Here is an 18,760-nt window from a genome sequence, read left to right on the forward strand (position 1 = left end):
AAAAAAAAAACACAAACCCCCCAATCCACACCCCCTGAAGCAACCACAAAAAAATCACAGCGCTCGGCCGGCTGTCACACTTTCTCTCCACTATGCTGGGACAGAGCAGCACCCAGCGGGGAGGAAAGAAAGCAGGGATGCACAGCTGTATAGGCAGGGAAATGGCACTTTCATCATTTAGCCAAAAGTGCCATTTTCGGCTGATATGTTTTGGCGGCCGATATATCTGTGCATCCCTAATATTTACAGCAATGCAGAATGGCACAGGCTATAGAAGACTACACATCCCAGCAATACTTGATACAACAATAGCATCTCTGTATAAAGTACTGCTGACCCCCTCCTGCTCTGCCTCTTCCCCGCCTTCTCCCCACCCCTGCCTGCCACTTTTGCAATCCATGTAAAGGTAGTGTGAATGGTCCGGTGATGTGAGGACTCCCTATTAAGTCCATGAAAGGGATGACTGGCTGGGGATGGCACTCTCCTCCCTCTGGGCTCCCTACATGGTTCTGGTTTTACTCCGCTCCATGTCCACTACTTAGGCACTTTCGCACACTGTAGACCGCCGCTGGCTGTCCATGCTTCTGGGCTGTGAGCTGTGGGAGGATAGTGGGAGGGGCCGGACAGTGTCAATGTCAGTGTTCTATATTGTTTCTCGACCCTATACATTTTCTCGACTGTGTCACTTCCAGTGGGGCTGAGTCATCCGAATCAGCTGTTTTCCTGACCCCCTTTCTTCATGACATGCACACCTGGAAGAGACGCGGTAGAGAAGTTTATCAGTTGAGGAAAATTAAAGCACACTGGTAGTGGAGGGATGCCTCGTCAGTGCTGTGCGCGTGTACGACTGCTGTGACCCTGGTAGTTCTGTCACTAACTCCAAGCTGTAGAGGGACTACAAATCTCAGCACATTATACAACAATGAGAATAATACCACCATCTATAGAGGACTATAATTCTCAGAAATACATTGTACAGCATTGCAGAATGGCATTGGCTATAGAGAACTACAATTCCAAACAATACATTACACAACAATGTAGAATACCATCAGCTATAGAGGACTATAAATCCCAGCAATAATGACTACCAACAGCTATAGAGAACTACTATTCCCAGCAATACCATTATACAGCAATGCAGAACAGCATCAGCTATAGAGCACTACAAATCCCAGCAATACATATTACAGCAATGCAGAATAATACGAAGCTACATACTCTGTTGCTCTGGGTTCGCCGCTCGATGTCTCCAGGGTCTCAGGATGGTTGTGCGGGCTCTCTCCAGGGGTCCAGAGAGTTTCACGGGTGCGTGTGGGTGCTCCCTAATTAGGCTCTCAGGTGGCCAATGCGGACTGCCAGGTGGTAAGTGGGGGCTCTCTGCTGGTCAGTGCAGGATCGGTGGTGGCCAGTGGGGGCTCGCTAATAATTAGTGGTGGCTCTGTGGTAGCTCCAAGGTGGGTAGTGGGGGCTCCACTGTGGCCAGTGGGGGCTCCCTGGTGGTTAGTGGGGGGCTCTGCGGTGGCAAGTAGAGGCTCCCTGGTAGATAGTGGGGGATCCCTGGTGTAGGGTGACCATTTATCTAGAGCTGCAGCTAACGATTATTTTCAAAATCAATTAGTTAGCCGATTATTGAGTTTGATTAACTGGTTAATCGGGATTTTAAAAAATGGCTCCAGTGATGGACTACTAGTTTGTATTGAGATTGTAGTCTATCACGGGAGCAAGCTTGGAGCGGTGGAAGTAAAAAAAAAAAAGTGTGGTGTGCAATAAGTGAAATGGAAAGTGTAAAATATTACAGCAATCAATGCAGAATGGCACCGGCTATAGAGGACTACAAATCCCAGTAATAATACATTATACAGCGCAATGCAGAATACCACCAGCTATAGAGGAATACAACAAATCCCAGCAATAGTACATTATAGATGGCGGGATTCTGCATTGCGCTGTATAATGTACTATGTTATGGAAATTCGCTTGGGCTGAGCGCACAAATCCACGCCGCGCTAAAAGGTGTACTTTCAGCATCAAAGTGCGCCAAGCACAAACAATTCCCTCGCGCTTAAAAGCACGGTGTATTAAGCTCTTTCGTACAAGGAATGAAGGTTCTTTTGTAGTTTTGGTAGAGTCAAGACAAGGTGTTGTTTCAAGCTGGAGTTTCCGTGTTCAAGATCCTCCCTGACCACTAGCTCCGTTTATTTATATAGCAACAAAAAGGATAACAGGAAAGGGTGGCCCCAACAGCCTACCATTTCCTCCATGCACAATGACATCACAGGAAGTGACAACAGAAAAGGGGAGTGCACCCACGTGCATGAGCAGAGCACTGCACATGACTCACTAGTGTTAAACAAAGGACTATGATGTGCTGATTCATCTACACTGCCCCAACCAGACACATGTATGCACATCCGCCATCTTGGCCAGCATGGACCATATTCAATACTGCTCAGAGTGACCAGTATCTCGTAAGATCATTCTATTTGTTGTTATAGGTTTGAGACTATCTGCTGAGACATTGCTAATGCTGTTATCAATGTACGGTATAAGTACACCGACAAGGCAGATATCAATGTCTTCTCGTAAAAGCAGATATATATTCAAAAGGAATAGCGCAGCCTCAACAGAGATACATCTCTCGTTATGCGGACTTCGCTTCGCTAAGGTGCATAGACGTTTGAAGGCAAGGACCCCAGCGCATTGCACTTAATGCTCACAAACCGGCAAACGCCCACACACACTGCGAACAGGTCTCCAAGCCCATGAGAAGGTTGAATACTGACGGTTTTACCGCTGGTCCCGATTCAACCCAAGTACGCTCTGCTAGAGCGCTCCTATCTATCTATAAATCTATAAATCTATAAAACCCACACATCCTAATATAAAAATGTCCACATAATTCCATATAATAAAATTTCCACAACAACTATTGCTGGGATTTGTAGTCCTCTATACAGCGCAATGCAGAATACCACCAGCTATAGAGGAGTACAACAAATCCCAGTAGTAGTACATTATACATACAGTGTATAATTTATTGCTGGGATTTGTATTCCTATGTATAATATACAGCACAATGTACCATCAGCTATAGAGGGATACAAATCCCAGCAATACAGACCGGGAACATAAAATAAAACATTTTTTTTTAAAATACTTACCTGATCCCTCGATCCACCAACAAGCACAGTCTCCCGCCTCCTATGCTGTCAGAAGCTTGCGCACGCTGTGTGCAGCTTCTGAGAAGATACGCTATTAATGCCGGATTTTATGTTAAAAATTGTGTCACCTTACCTTACCTGGTGGTCAGTGGGGGCTCCCTGGTGGTCACTGGGGGCTCCCTGGACCCTGGTTATGGGGGGGTCTGCTGTGGCCACAGCTGCAGTGGCTCCCTCCATGCGCCGCCTCTCTGTCACATGCACCCGGCCGGCCAGCCTGCCCGCATTATATCCGGGCTGGCTGGATCAGGCAGACACGGCCCTCTAATCAGGCACTGTAGAGGGCTGCCTGGGGGGGCCCCCCCAGGCAGCCCTCTACAGTGCCTGATTAGAGGGCCGTGTCTGCCTGATCCAGCCAGCCCGGATATAATGCGGGCAGGCTGGCCGGCCGGGTGCATGTGACAGAGAGGCGGCGGAGGGAGCCACTGCACCGGCGGCCGGAGGCTTCATTTAGCGGGGTCGGTGACGGGCCCTCTGACGGCCGTGGGCAAAAAAAGGCAGCAGAGAGGCCACCCTGCCCCACGGCCCACTCCGCCCCTGGTACTGGCCCCCCCCTTGGCTGAGGCCCCCGGTGCGGCCGCACTGGCTGCACCGGCGGTAGTTCCGCCACTGCTGGAGGCACAGGAGGAAGGGGAGGACTTGAGGCTGTTTCATATCCACCCGGGAACCCAGGAAACCACTACTTGCATACCTGGAAATCAGAGGCAGCAGTTAGCCAAGGAGAAGTCAGAGGATAAGGAGGATAATTGGAGGGTACGATAGCTAGGAGGCACGATTGATCTAGCAGTGTTCAGTAAGGTCTGCTGCAGAACTCACTAATCCATCCTTTCTTTCGGCCGGAGCTCAGAACTGAGCTCCAGCCGAAAGGATCTGAGTGCTGGCAGTGACAGGAGCAGTTCTGCGGTCTGCATCCGAAATAGATGCAGACCGTGTAGCTGCTCCTGCAAGTCAAGTACGTGGTCCGTGACCGCGTATCTGACTTGTCAGCTGGTTGCGGGCCACATAGTACCAGCTTGCGGAATGCAATTGGCCCGCGGGGCGGTACTTTGAGACCACTGGTTTAGATGAAGCACTGAGAGCTTGAGGAATATTAAATTAAGTTTTACTTGCTTGGCAGGACATTACATGAATGTATACAAGAATACAGCATCAACAGGAAACATTTAGATCATAGATAAGTATGCATATAGAAAACTTGCACAGACTAGAATTGCACTACAGTTCTCAAAAGACAATAATACATTAGCATAAGCAGTTGTATTTCCAACACCCCTTCTCAACAACATATGCATTGCTAAATGATGTTTAGCTTCTCTCGAAGGAAACTGTGACGATCCTTTGGCAATGGCTTGGTGAGTGTGTCCACAGTCATTTCTTCTTCTGCTGCCTTTCTCCATTGATTGGCTTCGCTATGGGCCTTAGAAGTATAGACAGCTTGCGGGGTGGTATTCCCTTTGTTGCTCGAGTGGATCTAATTTCTAGTGCTCAAAAGACAATATTACATTAGCATAAACTGTTGTATTTCCAACACAAATATAATTTGCTACCAAATGAAAGCACTATCTGTTCTAAAAAAAATATCTAGAATACATTAGGGCAGGGGTCCTCAAACTACGGCCCGCGGGCCACATCCAGCCCGTAAGGGTCCTTAACCCGGCCCGCTCCTGGCGGTGGGTTGTGGGCGATGAGATGCGGGTGAAGGGCGGCGGGTGACAGGCACTGGGTGGCGCTGTATTCATGATTGGCTGGAAAGCCGGCTTCACGTGTTCCTAAGCAGTCTGGCTTCCTAACCAATCAGGAAGCCGTGACACGAGTCATGACGTACTGCCCGGCTTCCTGATTGGTCAGGAAGCCAAGCTGCCTAGGAACAAGTGAAAACAGCTTCATAGGCAATCAGGAAGCCGGGAGGCGGGTCAGGTCGTGTCTCCTGGCTTCCTGATTGGCTAGGAAGCTGGCTTCAATTTTTTCTATTCAGCCTGGCTTCCTGACCAATCAGGAAGCCGGGCAGTACGTCATGACTCGTGTCACGGCTTCATGATTGGTTAGGAAGATATTAGGGTAACCTACAAAAGCTTAAAAGGTAAGGTGTGAAACCGTGACATTTCAAAACAAAAAAGTGCTCTGGGACTAGAGGAAATAGGGTGGGAAATTATCTTGCAATGCTCTAGAAATGTTTTTAAATATTCATAATACCACCAATTTAAAGGGTTATTAAACCCTCAGCTTTTTTTGCATATATCTACTGCTAGCAAGTTTTACAAGAGGTTTAAACTTACCTGTGTCTTCGCCGCATGCTCCCGTCCAAAAATCCCCAAAGGGCTTAATGATGTCAGACGGGTGAAGCGTGGAAGCCATAACAAAGAAGAAACGGGACGTGGATCAGAATTGGGTAGTTCCAAGAGTATCCATAAAGGGATGTTGTGGGAAGCGTGAAGCAACAAGAGTTGTGCTATTTGGGCCTCTCAATACAATTGTCCTAAATTGGGCACCCCCAAGCCACCTTGAAGCCTATGAGCATGAAGTGTTAAACGAGGAATACGAGGTCTGTTATTTCTCCAAATATAGTGCATTACCAGATTTGAAGCACATGGATGAAAAACTGAGAGACTCTTAACGGGTAAAACGTGAAAACAGCAAAGAAGTTTAGGGAGGAATGACATTTTAATAGCGTTGATTCTACCTATCCAGAAAATGGTTGGAAAGTCCCAAGACTGAAGCAGAGGGACATACCCAACTTGGTCTGTATGGACTAGGGACTTGAGGAAATTGTTGATATGGGTACTCATTATTTTGCCTAAGATTTTTATATCAATGTTCAAAAGGGACATGGGGTGAAATTGATGTGGGTTATGGGCATCCTCCGAAACTTTAGGGATCAAGGAGATATTGGCCTGGTGTGAAGAAGGAGAAAAGCTTGTACTTGTTTTAAGAGCATTGAAACAAATATTCAAATAGGGGGTAAGAATCTCAGTGTATTTTTTCATAATAAAGGGCTGAGAATCCATCTGGGCCTGGAGTCTTGGAACGTTAAAGCAACTTCATGGCCTTGAGGGTTTCGGCTTCTGTGATGTCACCATCTAGGGAGGTGTACACCTCATCTGGAATAGAAGGTAGAGACAAGTTCCGGAAGAACTGAGCAGCTCTATCAACCTGGAAAAGGACTGCATAAAGGGACTACAAAAGTCAGCAAAAATTTTTGATTACTCTAGAGGGGTCAGAGACCAAGTCCCCCTATCGAGTCCTCAAACTAATGGGAGGGAATCAAAATGTTTCAGAAATGGGAGGTCAAAATGTTTCAGAAAAAAAGCATTGAACGTGGGATTGGATAAGTGAAGCAGTATCCAAAGTCGAAAGTAAGGAATCCTTAGGCGCCATCGAAAGGGTTGCTTTTCAGCCGAGGTCAAGGAACAGTAAAGTACTGTAGGATCATGGTACAACCAAGAAGAAGACCAGATATCAATTTTGAAAACCTGGTGGAGATACCAGATATGCATAAAAATGTGGATGATTCTACAGAAGCTCCGATGCAGTTTAGATTTATTAAAGGTATAGTCTTTGCTCCTGGAATGAAGTTCTCACCAGACATAAGCAATGGCATGGGTTTACAGGAGCGTTTAACCTGATTAGAATCCACTGTCACTCCATGCCGCTGACGATGATCCATGACCAAGATTGAGTCCAGCATTAGGTTAGAATCACCCATCATGAGAACCATGCCTTGTATCGAAGAGAAGGTCTGGAAGGTATTAGGGGCATAATAGGCAACCAAAGTAACATCAGTATCATACAGCCTCCCTTGAAACAGAGAAAAGGCAAATTGCACCCAAATGTAATGAGAAACCCGTGAACTCTATTGCGCACTGGCTAAATAAAAGGTGCTAAAGTGGGTGCTTAGAAATCGAGGAGGAGAAGAACCTGGTCTCTTGTAGACTAACTACATCTGCTCTAATGCAGTGAAAGTTGTGGAAAACCTTTGATCTCTTTATAGGCAAATTAAAGCCCTGTACATTATGTGAGTAAACGATCTGGGATTGTGAGGTCATAGTGGGAGTTCGAGGACCTGCCAAATAAGCCACATGGGGGAGTCAAGCCAACCCAACAGACGTAAAAAGAACGGGACTAGGATGCCGGGGGGAAGTGGGACACCAAGAAAACAAAAGGAAAGTGGAACTGAGACAAAGAGACAGGGAAAGGGAGAAAAGGAGAGCAAACCAAAAAGTAGAAGATAACCAACATAATAAGAACGTATGTCCAAAACAGGAGGTCAGAAACTTGTCAGATTTCTGCACGCAGCGGGGCTCCACCAGCCAGGCAAATAGCTGCTGAAATATATAGTGTAAATAGCTTGGGAACAAACTAGAGGCAAGGGGATAGGGGGAAGGGAGAGAACAGGGAGTGATAGGAAGGAGGCAGAAAAAAAATGGGAGAGGCGGGTAGGGGGCTAAGGGAAAGATGAGGAAGGGAAGGGGTAGGCTGGAAAGATAAGGAAGGGGTAGGGTGAAAAGAAGGGGGGGGGGGTAGAGAAAGCAGGTGTGTAAGAAAAAAGCAGAGAGAGGGATGAGGGAAAGATGGTGTCAGGGTTCAACACGTTATCAATGGATTCTCAACTAAAGCTTCTTATCCAGCCCCAATTGTAAGTAGTTTATGACAGTGATTCAGTTTTTTCAGTCCTGCAACAATAACTCTAATGATTAGAGAGGTATGAGCAGGTACTGACTACATCATACACTCTTGGAGGTTTATGTGGAAACGATAAACAAGGTGTAGGGATAGATTCAATATGCACAAGGTTGTGGGAAGTGGTACAAAAGGAAAACTGAAATGTGTTTATCCATTAGCGAGGTAGTTGGAACTTTTAGACAAGCTATCATTCAGCAGTTGTACAAACATTGTAGGTGCATGGTCATGTAACACAATAAGGTGCAGAGTGACAGCAGATGGTTTGGATTTAAACAGGTATAAGGTTACTTGCGGTTGTTTAAGGCTGACGAGATGTGTAGTTTTCTCATAAAGCTGCTGAGTAGAAACAAAGTCCAAGGAATGGATGTGCTGCTAACTGCGGATTCCACTGGTAACCTTCAGGAGAGGGAGAGCAAGGTGTGCAGCAGCCTGACTATGAGAACGTTAGGAACAGCAGGTGAGGAAGAGGAAGAGACATTTAGCAACTGAACCACCGTCTTCTTATGCCGACAGCTAGTCAGCAGTAGGTGGAGCCAAGTGATGTGGAAGTGCTGGGCGGAGCAAATACGTCCCTCAGATCTGAACAGTGTCGTGTCTCCTTACAGATGGGAAGGAAAGGTATATTAGGGTGGGAGCAAGGCAATAGGCGGGAACATAGTGCAAAATTGTACGACTGGGGGAGGGTACAGACAAAACCATCAAGCAAGTATGGAAGGGCAATCCAAGGGATGGTTTATAATAGCAACATTAATCGATGAATACATAGCCAGGCCAGAGACCAAGCATTCCAGAACAATGAATAATGTATGAGGCGCGAAGCAAATTCATACACTTAGTGTTTGATGGTGAGGAGAGAATCAAGGGATACTAGCTGTGAGTACTTCCCTGACTGGTCCAAGGTCTGGTAGATTGTGTCGGAGCGTGGATGCGGTGTGCGGATGAGTCACACTGATGGCAGGGGAGCCGCTCAGTGTGTTGGTGGGAGAGCGAGTGCGGGTAGTCTTGGGATCGTCCGATTGTCGGGCGGCAAGAAGAGGAAATGAATGAACTAGATGAGGATGGTGAGGGCAGATAGATGAAAGGAGCAACACGTTTCGAGACGTACCTCTTTATCAAGCTCTACAAAAAAGCAACGTTAGTTGGCGGGAGAATGTGTGGCGTTTAAAACTGACAGGTGGGCGGAGTTACTGACAATTAGCGGCAATGGGGAAGAACCATAAGGAATAAAACCCTATAATAGGACACCACTGTCAAAGAAGATAGGGGGAGTCATCAATAATATTAGAGTGGTGTAAGACTCCTTAAACCATAGTGCCAAAAAATAACTCCGGGAAATGACAGAAATGAAAAAAGAAGTGAAAGACCTTCGTAAAAAATTAAAACTATTATGTATATACATGAACTGAGTGAGAATAATTTATTTAAATGAAATAATATAGTTAAAAACGAAAAAATTGAATAGATTGACTTTTATTATGTAATATAAAAACTGAATAATAATGAAATATAAGCAATTTAGAACAATCATTGCGAACCTGAACAATTATAGTGTGGTAAGGAATATGATGATGCCAAGAAGTGCAGATAAAAGTATCTTGGTTGTTTATTGTATTGTTGTTGTCTACAGTATATATTATAGCATATACATGTAGTACTACAATATTCCTATTGTAGTACTACATGTATATGCTATAATATATACTGTCACCTTATTGTGTCTGATTAACAAATAATGTGTATTAGATAGTAGTCAAAATGAAAGGTTTATATTAATGCTAGGATCTCCAACTCCTCATTGAGTCCTGTGGGGGTGAGGGTGTTTAGTCGGTATACAAGATCCAATAAGTCTCTTGTTTACATAAACGTTGGAAGCGCTCAGGTGGAGAATAGTATTCTGGAATGTGTTCTATGGCGAAAATGCCGTGGGACGCTATGGTTGTGATCGCCATCTGCGATGAGTTATCTATGCTCGCCTATTCTCTTTCTCAAGGGACGGATGGTGCGGCAGACATATAACAAATTGCATGGACATTTAAGACCATATACAACATGGTCGTGTGAGCAAGTGATGAACTGTTTAATTGAATAAGTTCTGATGGTCTTTGAACTCGGATTGACCGTGTGTAATAAATTGACATGTGAGAAGCCGTGGTTTCTTACATTTGAAGGTGCCGACTCTGTTATCAAATCTTGGATGTAGTGTGTCATTGACACCGAATGTTTGAATTTTTCTGGGCGCTAGTCTATTTTTTATGTTTCTAGCCTTCCTGAAAGTAACTGAAGGTCTGGCTGGTAATATAGGACCTAATTTTGGGTCCTGTTTCAAAATGTGCCAGTTTTTGCGAATAATGTGCTGAATCGCTTTATGGTTGTTGTTGAAGGCGGTAATGAATCTAACCTCTGTTCCAGGATCTGAGCGTGTATTTGCTATCGTCAAGTGTGAATTCAGATAGGTAGAATAAGCATCATGGATGAGTGTGTCGGGATAAGATTTTTCTCTGAATTTCTTAGCAAGGAGTTGGCTCTGTGCAGTGTAGTCTGTGAATTTCGAACAATTCCTCCTTAGTCTACAGAATTGGCTTTTGGGGATGTTATGTATCCATCTTGGGTGATGAAAACTATGGAAATGTACATATGAGTTGCCACCAATGGGTTTCACATGATTCTTTGTAATGATGGTGTTACCGTCCGATGAAAGCTTGAGATCTAAAAATACCAGTTTGTGTGGGCCTAACACATTGTTGTTACAATGGGAAACAAGTTCTGGAATGAGCTCAGTGGGGCCATCCCAAATGATTATAATGTTGTTGATGTAACGACCGGAAAGGATGAGATGTTTGGCAAAGTGATTGTATGCCATATGTTGTGTTCCTCCTAGAAATCCATTGTGAGATTGGCATAACTAGGGGCGTAATTGGCGCCCATGGCTGTGCCTTTGATTTGTTAATAGAAGTTATCTATGAAGTCAAGATAATTATGTTCCAGGGTAAATTTGGTGCAATTCACAATGAACTGTGCTTGTTTGTGATGTAAGTTAGAGTGGGGGGACAGATAGTATTGAGGTCTACGTTGTGTGGAATGGAAGTGTATAGTGAACTGACATCTAGTGGCAACCATGAGTAAGAGGGATCCCACTGAAATTGAGAGGGAATATGAATTAGATGACCCAAATCCTTGATGTAAGAGGGCAAAGCGGTGACTAGGGTTTGTAAGAAATGGTCTATATAGATAGATAATCCACTTGGTGCTGGCACGACCGGGAGGCGGGCTGACATTCTTATGCATTTTTGGGAGATGATAAACATACGGGGTCTGGGGATATTGGGTATAGAAAGGCTCTCTCTTTTTTTGTGAGGATGTTGTCTTCAGAGGCTTTCTCTAGAAGGTTAGAGTTCTGTGCGAAAATTGATGAGAGGATCTAGTGGTAGATTAATGTAAGTGGAGTCATCACCCAGCAGCCTCAAAGCTTCAGCTATGCAATCCAGACAGTTCTGGATGACGATACCACCAGCCTTGTCCGCTTGTTTAATGATCAAGTCATGATTACTAGTGAGGTCATGGAGTGATTTGGTTTCAGTTGAACTCATGTTATGGATGTTCGGCCTTGTTACACATGAAAAGGCGGTCTGAATAAGTGATATGGTAAAAGGTGTCTATGAACGAACCTTTAGAGTGGTGTGGATAGAAGGTGGATTTTGGTTTAAAGGCAGTGTGGGTGATATCAGATCCTATGGGTGTATCTAATGTAAAATTGAAGGAAGAGTGGGGGTCGGCTAAGACATACATTTTAAAGGGCTGGCATCGGCCTTAAGAATCGGGGGATTTTCAGGAGTACAAGTACTCCTGAAAATGCCTGGTATCGGCCGTGATACCGATATTAGTATCGGTATCAGGACATCCCTACCTAAGAGCACAGAGTACAGACACTCCTTGTTAAGAGAAAGCTTTCCAATGGCAGGAGTATTGGATATTTTAATGCTTATAAGTTTCCTTCAGTCCCACTGGTTTCAGGCTCCTAAATAGGACAATCAATTATCTAGGTAGGGTGATTGCAATCATTTGTCTGTGGCACATCCATCCAGGGTTCTATCTCTTGTAGACTCTGACCCTGGAATCTTCTACTCATCCTGAAAATTCAGACCTTCTACGGTAGATGCTACATCCAAACACATCCTAAGTTACGCTAAGCGGCTTGGAGGCTGAAAGTGAAGTTTGCCTTGCCTGGATTACTCATCTTCAGTCATAGAGTTTTTGTTTGTATGCTAGAGCACCGACCAAATGTCACATATTCTACAGTGTGGAATGATAAATTCATAGACTTTGCAAGCTCAAAGGGTTGTGTCTCTCTTCACCTTGCCATGACAGATATATTGGAGTTTCTTCAGGCAAGCAATATGTACTTGGGTGTCAGTACCCTCTATCCGCATCCTCTGAGACAAACTGGGCAGCTCATTTATTGATAAGCCAGCTCTCAGGAAAGTCGCTTCATTTTCCCTTAGGATTTACAAATAGTGCTGGATATGTTCTTCCTTCTTGTCTTCATCTAGATCAGGCCTTCTTAAACTTTCTCCACCTGTGACCCCTTTTTGGCTAAGGAAATCTTTACGTGACCCCAGCATCCGACGGTGTCTCTCCCCTCTTTCCCCCCAGCATTGGTCAGTGTCTCTCTCCTCGTCTCCCCCCAATGTCAGTCTGTGTCTCTCCTCTTCCCCAACTGCCCCCTCCGCCGCCGTGTCTGTCATTACCAACTACTACTACAAACCCCCCTCTCCTTCCTTCCCTTTACTTCCAGCAGCTGTGCTCCACTTCTGCTGGGTTAACCCCTTCGTGACGGGAGACGTACACTGTACGTCCAGACACAAAGGGACCAAATGACTTGTCACGTACACTGTACGTGACGAGTTATTTGCTGCTTTAGAGGGCTGTTAACCGCTGAGAATCAGCTTTTAACATTCATTAATGGATGCCCTTACTACAGAGGCAAGCCCCTCACTCAAGTACTGGCCGTACCCCCCTAATGGCGGTCCAGCCGGGGATTCAGATCGCGACCCCCCTGTTCATTTGCGGGACCCCATATGGGGTCGCGACCCACACTTTAAGAAGCACTGATCTAGATCACACTTACTCAGATGGACAGTAAGATGTAAAATAGTTTTTCATACAGCAATCCCCTCAGGGAGGAGGGTCTTGGATAGTCAAGCTTAGGCTGCAAATCATCTTATTGCCCAGACTGGGACTACTTCTCTCTCCCAGCATCATCCAAAGGATGGAACATCCTTCCGTCTAAATAGGACATCAATGTTGCCAATGTTCAAGAATAAAGTTTGGTTTCAGATCATGCCTTAAATGTGGCTGCTATGCTAAGGGAGTACATTTGAGGTCACCTTCTTTCAGGTCGATCTGTTCATCTTTCTGGCGGTATCAGAAAGGGGCTCTCTGCATCCACTAGGTCACATGCATTGGGGCTGGTCAGGCAGATAGAGCCACAGATCAATCTCTGGGTTCACTCTACTGAAGCATTTCATCCTTATGAACAGATTTAGTGGTGTATCTCCAGAGTTATACTGGAAGGCAGTAACCTGGTATATGTTCATGTCCAGGGCTTGAAAAATTTAGGGTGTCTCACCAGTCAGTCAAAAATGTCACCAGTCAGCATGACTGGACTATCGGCCTTGCAATTTATGTTAACATTTTTTGGGGACAGATAGAGCTTTCTTTTGGAGGTATATAATCACCTCGGGGGTTATTTTTTTTACTATATAATGAAAAAAGTACCGTAAATGTAAAAGAAAAAAAAAAAAGTTTCTATACACTATGTTATAAAACATTTATACCCATATTTTTGGTAAAACATAAAAGTCGGGGTCACGTCGGGTAAATAGACACCAAACATGTCAAGCCTTAAAATTGCGTGCGCCAGCAAAATCGCAAATAAATGCCCATAGGCGACGCTTAAAACGCTTTTAGTGCTCATCAGTTTAGTGTTACCAGTGATTGATGGCCCTAAAATTATTGCTCTCACTCCGACGTTTGCGGCGATATGTAACATGTGCGGCACAATAGGCGCAATCGGCGTTTCCGCACGTAGGCGCACCCGATGCATATCTGAGTGTGTATGTGGGGGGCGGGGACTTACATTTTTTTTTTTATGCTTTATTTTTTTTAATGATTCTTTAATTTTTTTATTACTTTTTTTTCTTTTGACACAACTTTATTGCTATTACATCGGGGGACCTGTTACTTTACATAACTTGTCAGAAATACTGGAGACCAGTGTCTCTTTAAGAGATATATATCGCTTGAGAAAGTTTGAGCAAGGAAAAAAATTATCTTCTACATACATTGACGATGATGGTGGATAGAGGGTGGATAGGGAGGGGTGGGGGGAGGTAGCAAAGGAGGGAAGGTATGCTGTAGGAGGAGACATAAAGCTTATCAATCACACTATGCAAATTCCAAGAGGCTTTGTGGTGTGCAATCTCCTGCAATAGCATAGTGTGCCGTTGCCTCAATATTAACCATAGGTACATAGCCTACGTATAATTTTGAAACATTGTATATGCGTTCACCTGGGAAACAATTAGTATACAGTCTGCGTGTATGTAACCGAGTCCTCAACAGTTAAAAATGTTGGTTATACAAACACTAAACAAATGTATTTAAATCCTAAATTAATTAATATTTACTGATCCTTGACATGTTGTACACAAGACTAGCGCCAATGGAAAACTTGGATTCGAGGAGTTCAAAATCTTCTGGGACAAGCTGAAAAACTGGATTGTAAGACTGAATACTATTTTTCCTAATTTCACTTTTAATCTTTCTATAAAAAAGAAAAGGAGATTAGGTTGGAATTACCTTACCTGTAATCTGGAGGTATCCCCTTCTCTACTTCTTGTTTACCACAAGATGTCTTCAGTCTTCTGAGTTGAATGATACCCAGTGCAGTTCAACTCAGAAGACTAAGGACATGCTATGAATGAAGGGTTTCATTGCTCCTCCTCTTCCTGAGGGGGCATCAACACATCATTCTTCATTTATAGTATATTCATGCAGAGAGCGGTTCTGATGTCATCACTGCTCTCCACATAATCTGGGACCATCTACCCCTGGAAAAGACTGGGACAGGAAGAGGAGCTTGCATGACTGGCCAGCAGTCTTTAGAAAAATGTAAGTATATTAAATTGAAAATCATAACATAACCATAACACAAAGCTTAAAGTCTGAAGTTGGGTTTAAGTTATTGAAAAATAGAAATGCCTGAATAATGGAACAACTAAACAATTGCTTACACAACCAGAAAGATTCATTGTGAAGACACAACAGTACTAACACTAAATGACTCCTGTCTGCAGAGACACAATGGGCAGAGTACTAACACACCTAGAAAAATATCCACAGACAAAATCTGCACTGTATGGATGCAACTAGTGGGGTGCCGCCCTGCACCGGGTGGCACCATCAGAGGAGATGACCCCACAATGACTGATAGTCATTGTGGGGTCACCTCCTCTGAAAAGTCAGGCACTCGGTCATGGACTGAGAGCTTGACAGCTGCACGAGAGAGGAGGGGACCCAACGGCATACCTTATCCTGCTTAGGGTTGCCACCTTTTCTTCATGCCAAACCCGAACACTATAGCGAGCTAAAATAACAGTTATATTCCCCCAAAGCTCAGAACCGGCCAGCAGTCCCAGCACTCCCTTCCTGCAGCATTGGAATCCTCCTAAGCTTCCTCACGTCTACAGACGTAATGATTTGCGGGACCTTAGATCACTGCAGAGGAAGGGGAGAGACGTTAGAAGGACCGGTCTAAGAAAAAAGCCATCTCGTGGCTTCCGGTAAGGATAACTTTTTTCTTTTTTCTTAACCTAGATACAAATGAGCACTTAACCTTGCAGTGCGGGGGTAACCCCACTGCAAGGGTTAATTTAAAAAAATCCTGGAGTTCTTCTTTAATCCATCTAAATAAACATTTTATATAACTTAATATTAATCCAGACAAATTATTCATATAGGTCCATCTCAGGTGGCAGTAGCTTGCACAAAAATATATAGGTATCAAAAATAGTTATTTGTTGTGCAGTGTGAAATACCAGAATTGACCACAAGCAGGAGCGGACTGACAACACATGGGGCCCCCGGGCAATACAATATTATGGGGCCCCCTTGTGCTCCACCCATATACAAGCCCCATCCACAAGCCCCATCCACAAGCCCCATCCACAGTCGAAGGGCTGCTGTATAGGCTATTCACAATATTCACAATAGCTGAAGGCAACTGAGCGGCTCAGCCAAGCCGAACCTATAGGCTTCAGCTTGGCTGAGTCGTATTCACAGCCGAAGCAGGGAGAAAGGTCAGCCGAAGCCGACCGATCTCCACGCAGATGACAGGTGGGCTGGGCAGTTGTAATAACAGATCAGCGTCCTCAAATGACCTGGGGATGCTGATCTGTCACCAAACAATAACAACTGGGCGGAGCCGCTCGTGCCATCACAGCCGACTCCACCCAGTTGTTATTTATTGGCCGGGACCTACTAGAAGACTCTGGCAGGTGCCAGCAAATAGGAAAGAGGATGTGCGTTGTTTTTTCTTAAAAACATTTTTAAGAACGAAATTTCTCTACATTTTTTTCTTTCTCATTCATTTAACTTTTTTTCTATTCTGCTCGCTACCACGGAGGTACCGAGCAGAATAGCCAAGCCGAACGGGAGTAAGTGAGCTGCCGGAGCTTCAGCTTCGGCTCAGCCGATCCAGATGTTGGATCGGCTAAGTCGCACTCCTTCTGCACTTCAGCTCAGCCGATGTACGGCTGATTTTAGCGAGATACAGCTGAAATCAGCCTTACAAGGCTGAAGTGAATAGCCGAACAGCGTTCAGCTCACTTCACTTTGGCTGGGTTTTTCACTCGGTGAATAACCCCCATAGCGTTTGAATTTCCGTGCGAAAGACCACACGGGACGCAAACGCTAAATGTGAAACAACTGCATGGATTCCGCTCGTTTACAGCTATTATATAGCCGCGAACATACAGAATCTGCTGGATTATCGCACTTGCACTATTTTGGGGGCCGTGCGGTTTCGTACTGCGCTGTCCAGCAATAGTCTGGACAAAGCACATAAAAGTGCATTGTTTTTTCTGTTTAGAGCAGCTCCGCTCATATGCGGACAGCCGCTCCAGTGTGTACTGCAAGCGCGATAATCCTTCAGATTCCGCATGTTTGCGGCTATATAATGGCCGCAAACGAGCGTAATCCGTGCAGTTCACATATAGCAGTTGCGTCCCGCGTGGTCTCCCACATGAAAAACCGCACGGGAAATGCAAACGCTGTATGTGAATGGAGACAAAAAGGTTAACATTTTCCCATTTACAGCTCATAAAAAAATAGTAATTAAATTCACTTACCAGCATCAGGGCTCCTGATCCCGAGGTTCCAGTCAGGGTTTTTGTAGAACTCCTAAGTGGGGGGCCCAGGGCCGGATCTCAGTGGGGCCCCCCCCCCAGCATGAGGCTCTCGTGCCTCCGTCCACCCTCCGTCCACTGCGACACGCCCACATCCACTACGACACAGCCCCACCTCAGAGCTCTTCTCGGCCGTGCCGCTGTAGGAGATGCAGCTCTGTTAAAGCGGCAACGGCAGTGTATAACGGGCCCGGGAGGCGGGCGACAATGCCGTCGCCGTTATAACAAACCCGCGTCCTCTTCCATGCGGGCTGAAAAGGGCACGGGGGTCGGTGACGGGCCCCCTCTTTGGCCTCGGGCCCTCGGGCAGTCCGCCCCTGCTGTTTACAGGTGTGCACGCTGCATGGACGTGTGCTCCCAGTGTGAATGAGGCCTAATACACACACACACAACACTTAATACGCATACACACATAACACATAATACACACACAGCACACATGCAATACACATACAGTACACACAATACACACGCAATACAGTAACGCAATACAGTACACGCAATACAGTACACACAATACAGGACACGCACACACAGCTAATGCCCGCTCATAGTTCAAGAAGCCAGAGGAGGAAGAGAGGAGAAGGCTTAGACAGGGAGAAGAATCCCCCCCTCCCAACGCTGCTCCCAGCCGGAATGTATAGTGTATAGGAGAAGCTGTGAGTGCAGGAGAGCTCCTCATACCTGCTGACAGCTTGCCTCCTCCGTCCTCCGGTCGTATGGTCTCACTCCCGGCTGAATCTCTGCCCGACCTTCTAGGCCCCCCTTCCCCAGCGCCCTCAGGTGCCCAGGCCGTGCCTGTAGAGGGAGAGGGGTATCGTCCACCCTGGCTGATTAATATTATATGCCCCCCCTAGTATCGGCGCTGACAGGATGTGTGGAGGCAGACTCCCCTAGCCCGTGCTGGGTTCGGTCCCAGCTCACACGCCACTTGATGGGGCCCGCCTGGTAAAGGGCAGCTGCCTGTACACCCCTATCGGCAGGCCTGGTCACGGGCCCCGTGCTGGTCACGGGCCCTCGGGCCGTGCCCGACTGCCCGATGGGTCAGTCCGCCCCTGACCACATGGGACCATTTAACTTGTATAAGTTGGTTCTACAGGTTGTAACTGGAAACATAGAGGGGAATTTATCAAAACTGGAGCAAACAGAATCTGGAGCAGTTACCCATGGAAACCAATCAGCTTCTATCTTTCAAAGTTTAGAGAAGAACTATGGGACAATCTTTTCGAAGAGCCATAACTCCGCATCCACTATTGCCCGCTATATGCTAAGAGGGCAGAGCCGTGCCACAGCCAGGACGGATGCCGACAATGCTGTCGAAATCCACCCTGCTGGCTGATTGACAGCTGGCTCTGCCTCTCTAGAGGCAGAGCCAGCTGGGCCCGTCCCCTCCCC

General features: G+C 45.8%; 1 protein-coding gene across 1 annotated transcript in view; it reads left to right on the forward strand.

Annotated features, from left to right (window-relative positions):
* LOC108799034 (calpain-9-like) overlaps window positions 1-18,760 on the forward strand; it is a 214,315-nt gene that overhangs the window by 140,948 nt on the left and 54,607 nt on the right. Inside the window, exon 10 of the mRNA XM_018570847.1 lies at window positions 14,613-14,681. Within this exon, the coding sequence (XP_018426349.1) occupies window positions 14,613-14,681 (69 nt within the window). The remainder of the gene's footprint in view (window positions 1-14,612; window positions 14,682-18,760) is intronic.

The sequence above is a fragment of the Nanorana parkeri genome, unplaced genomic scaffold (genome assembly GCF_000935625.1).
Source record: "Nanorana parkeri isolate BGI_ZX_2015 unplaced genomic scaffold, ASM93562v1 scaffold1609, whole genome shotgun sequence".
NCBI classification, from domain to species: domain Eukaryota; kingdom Metazoa; phylum Chordata; class Amphibia; order Anura; family Dicroglossidae; genus Nanorana; species Nanorana parkeri.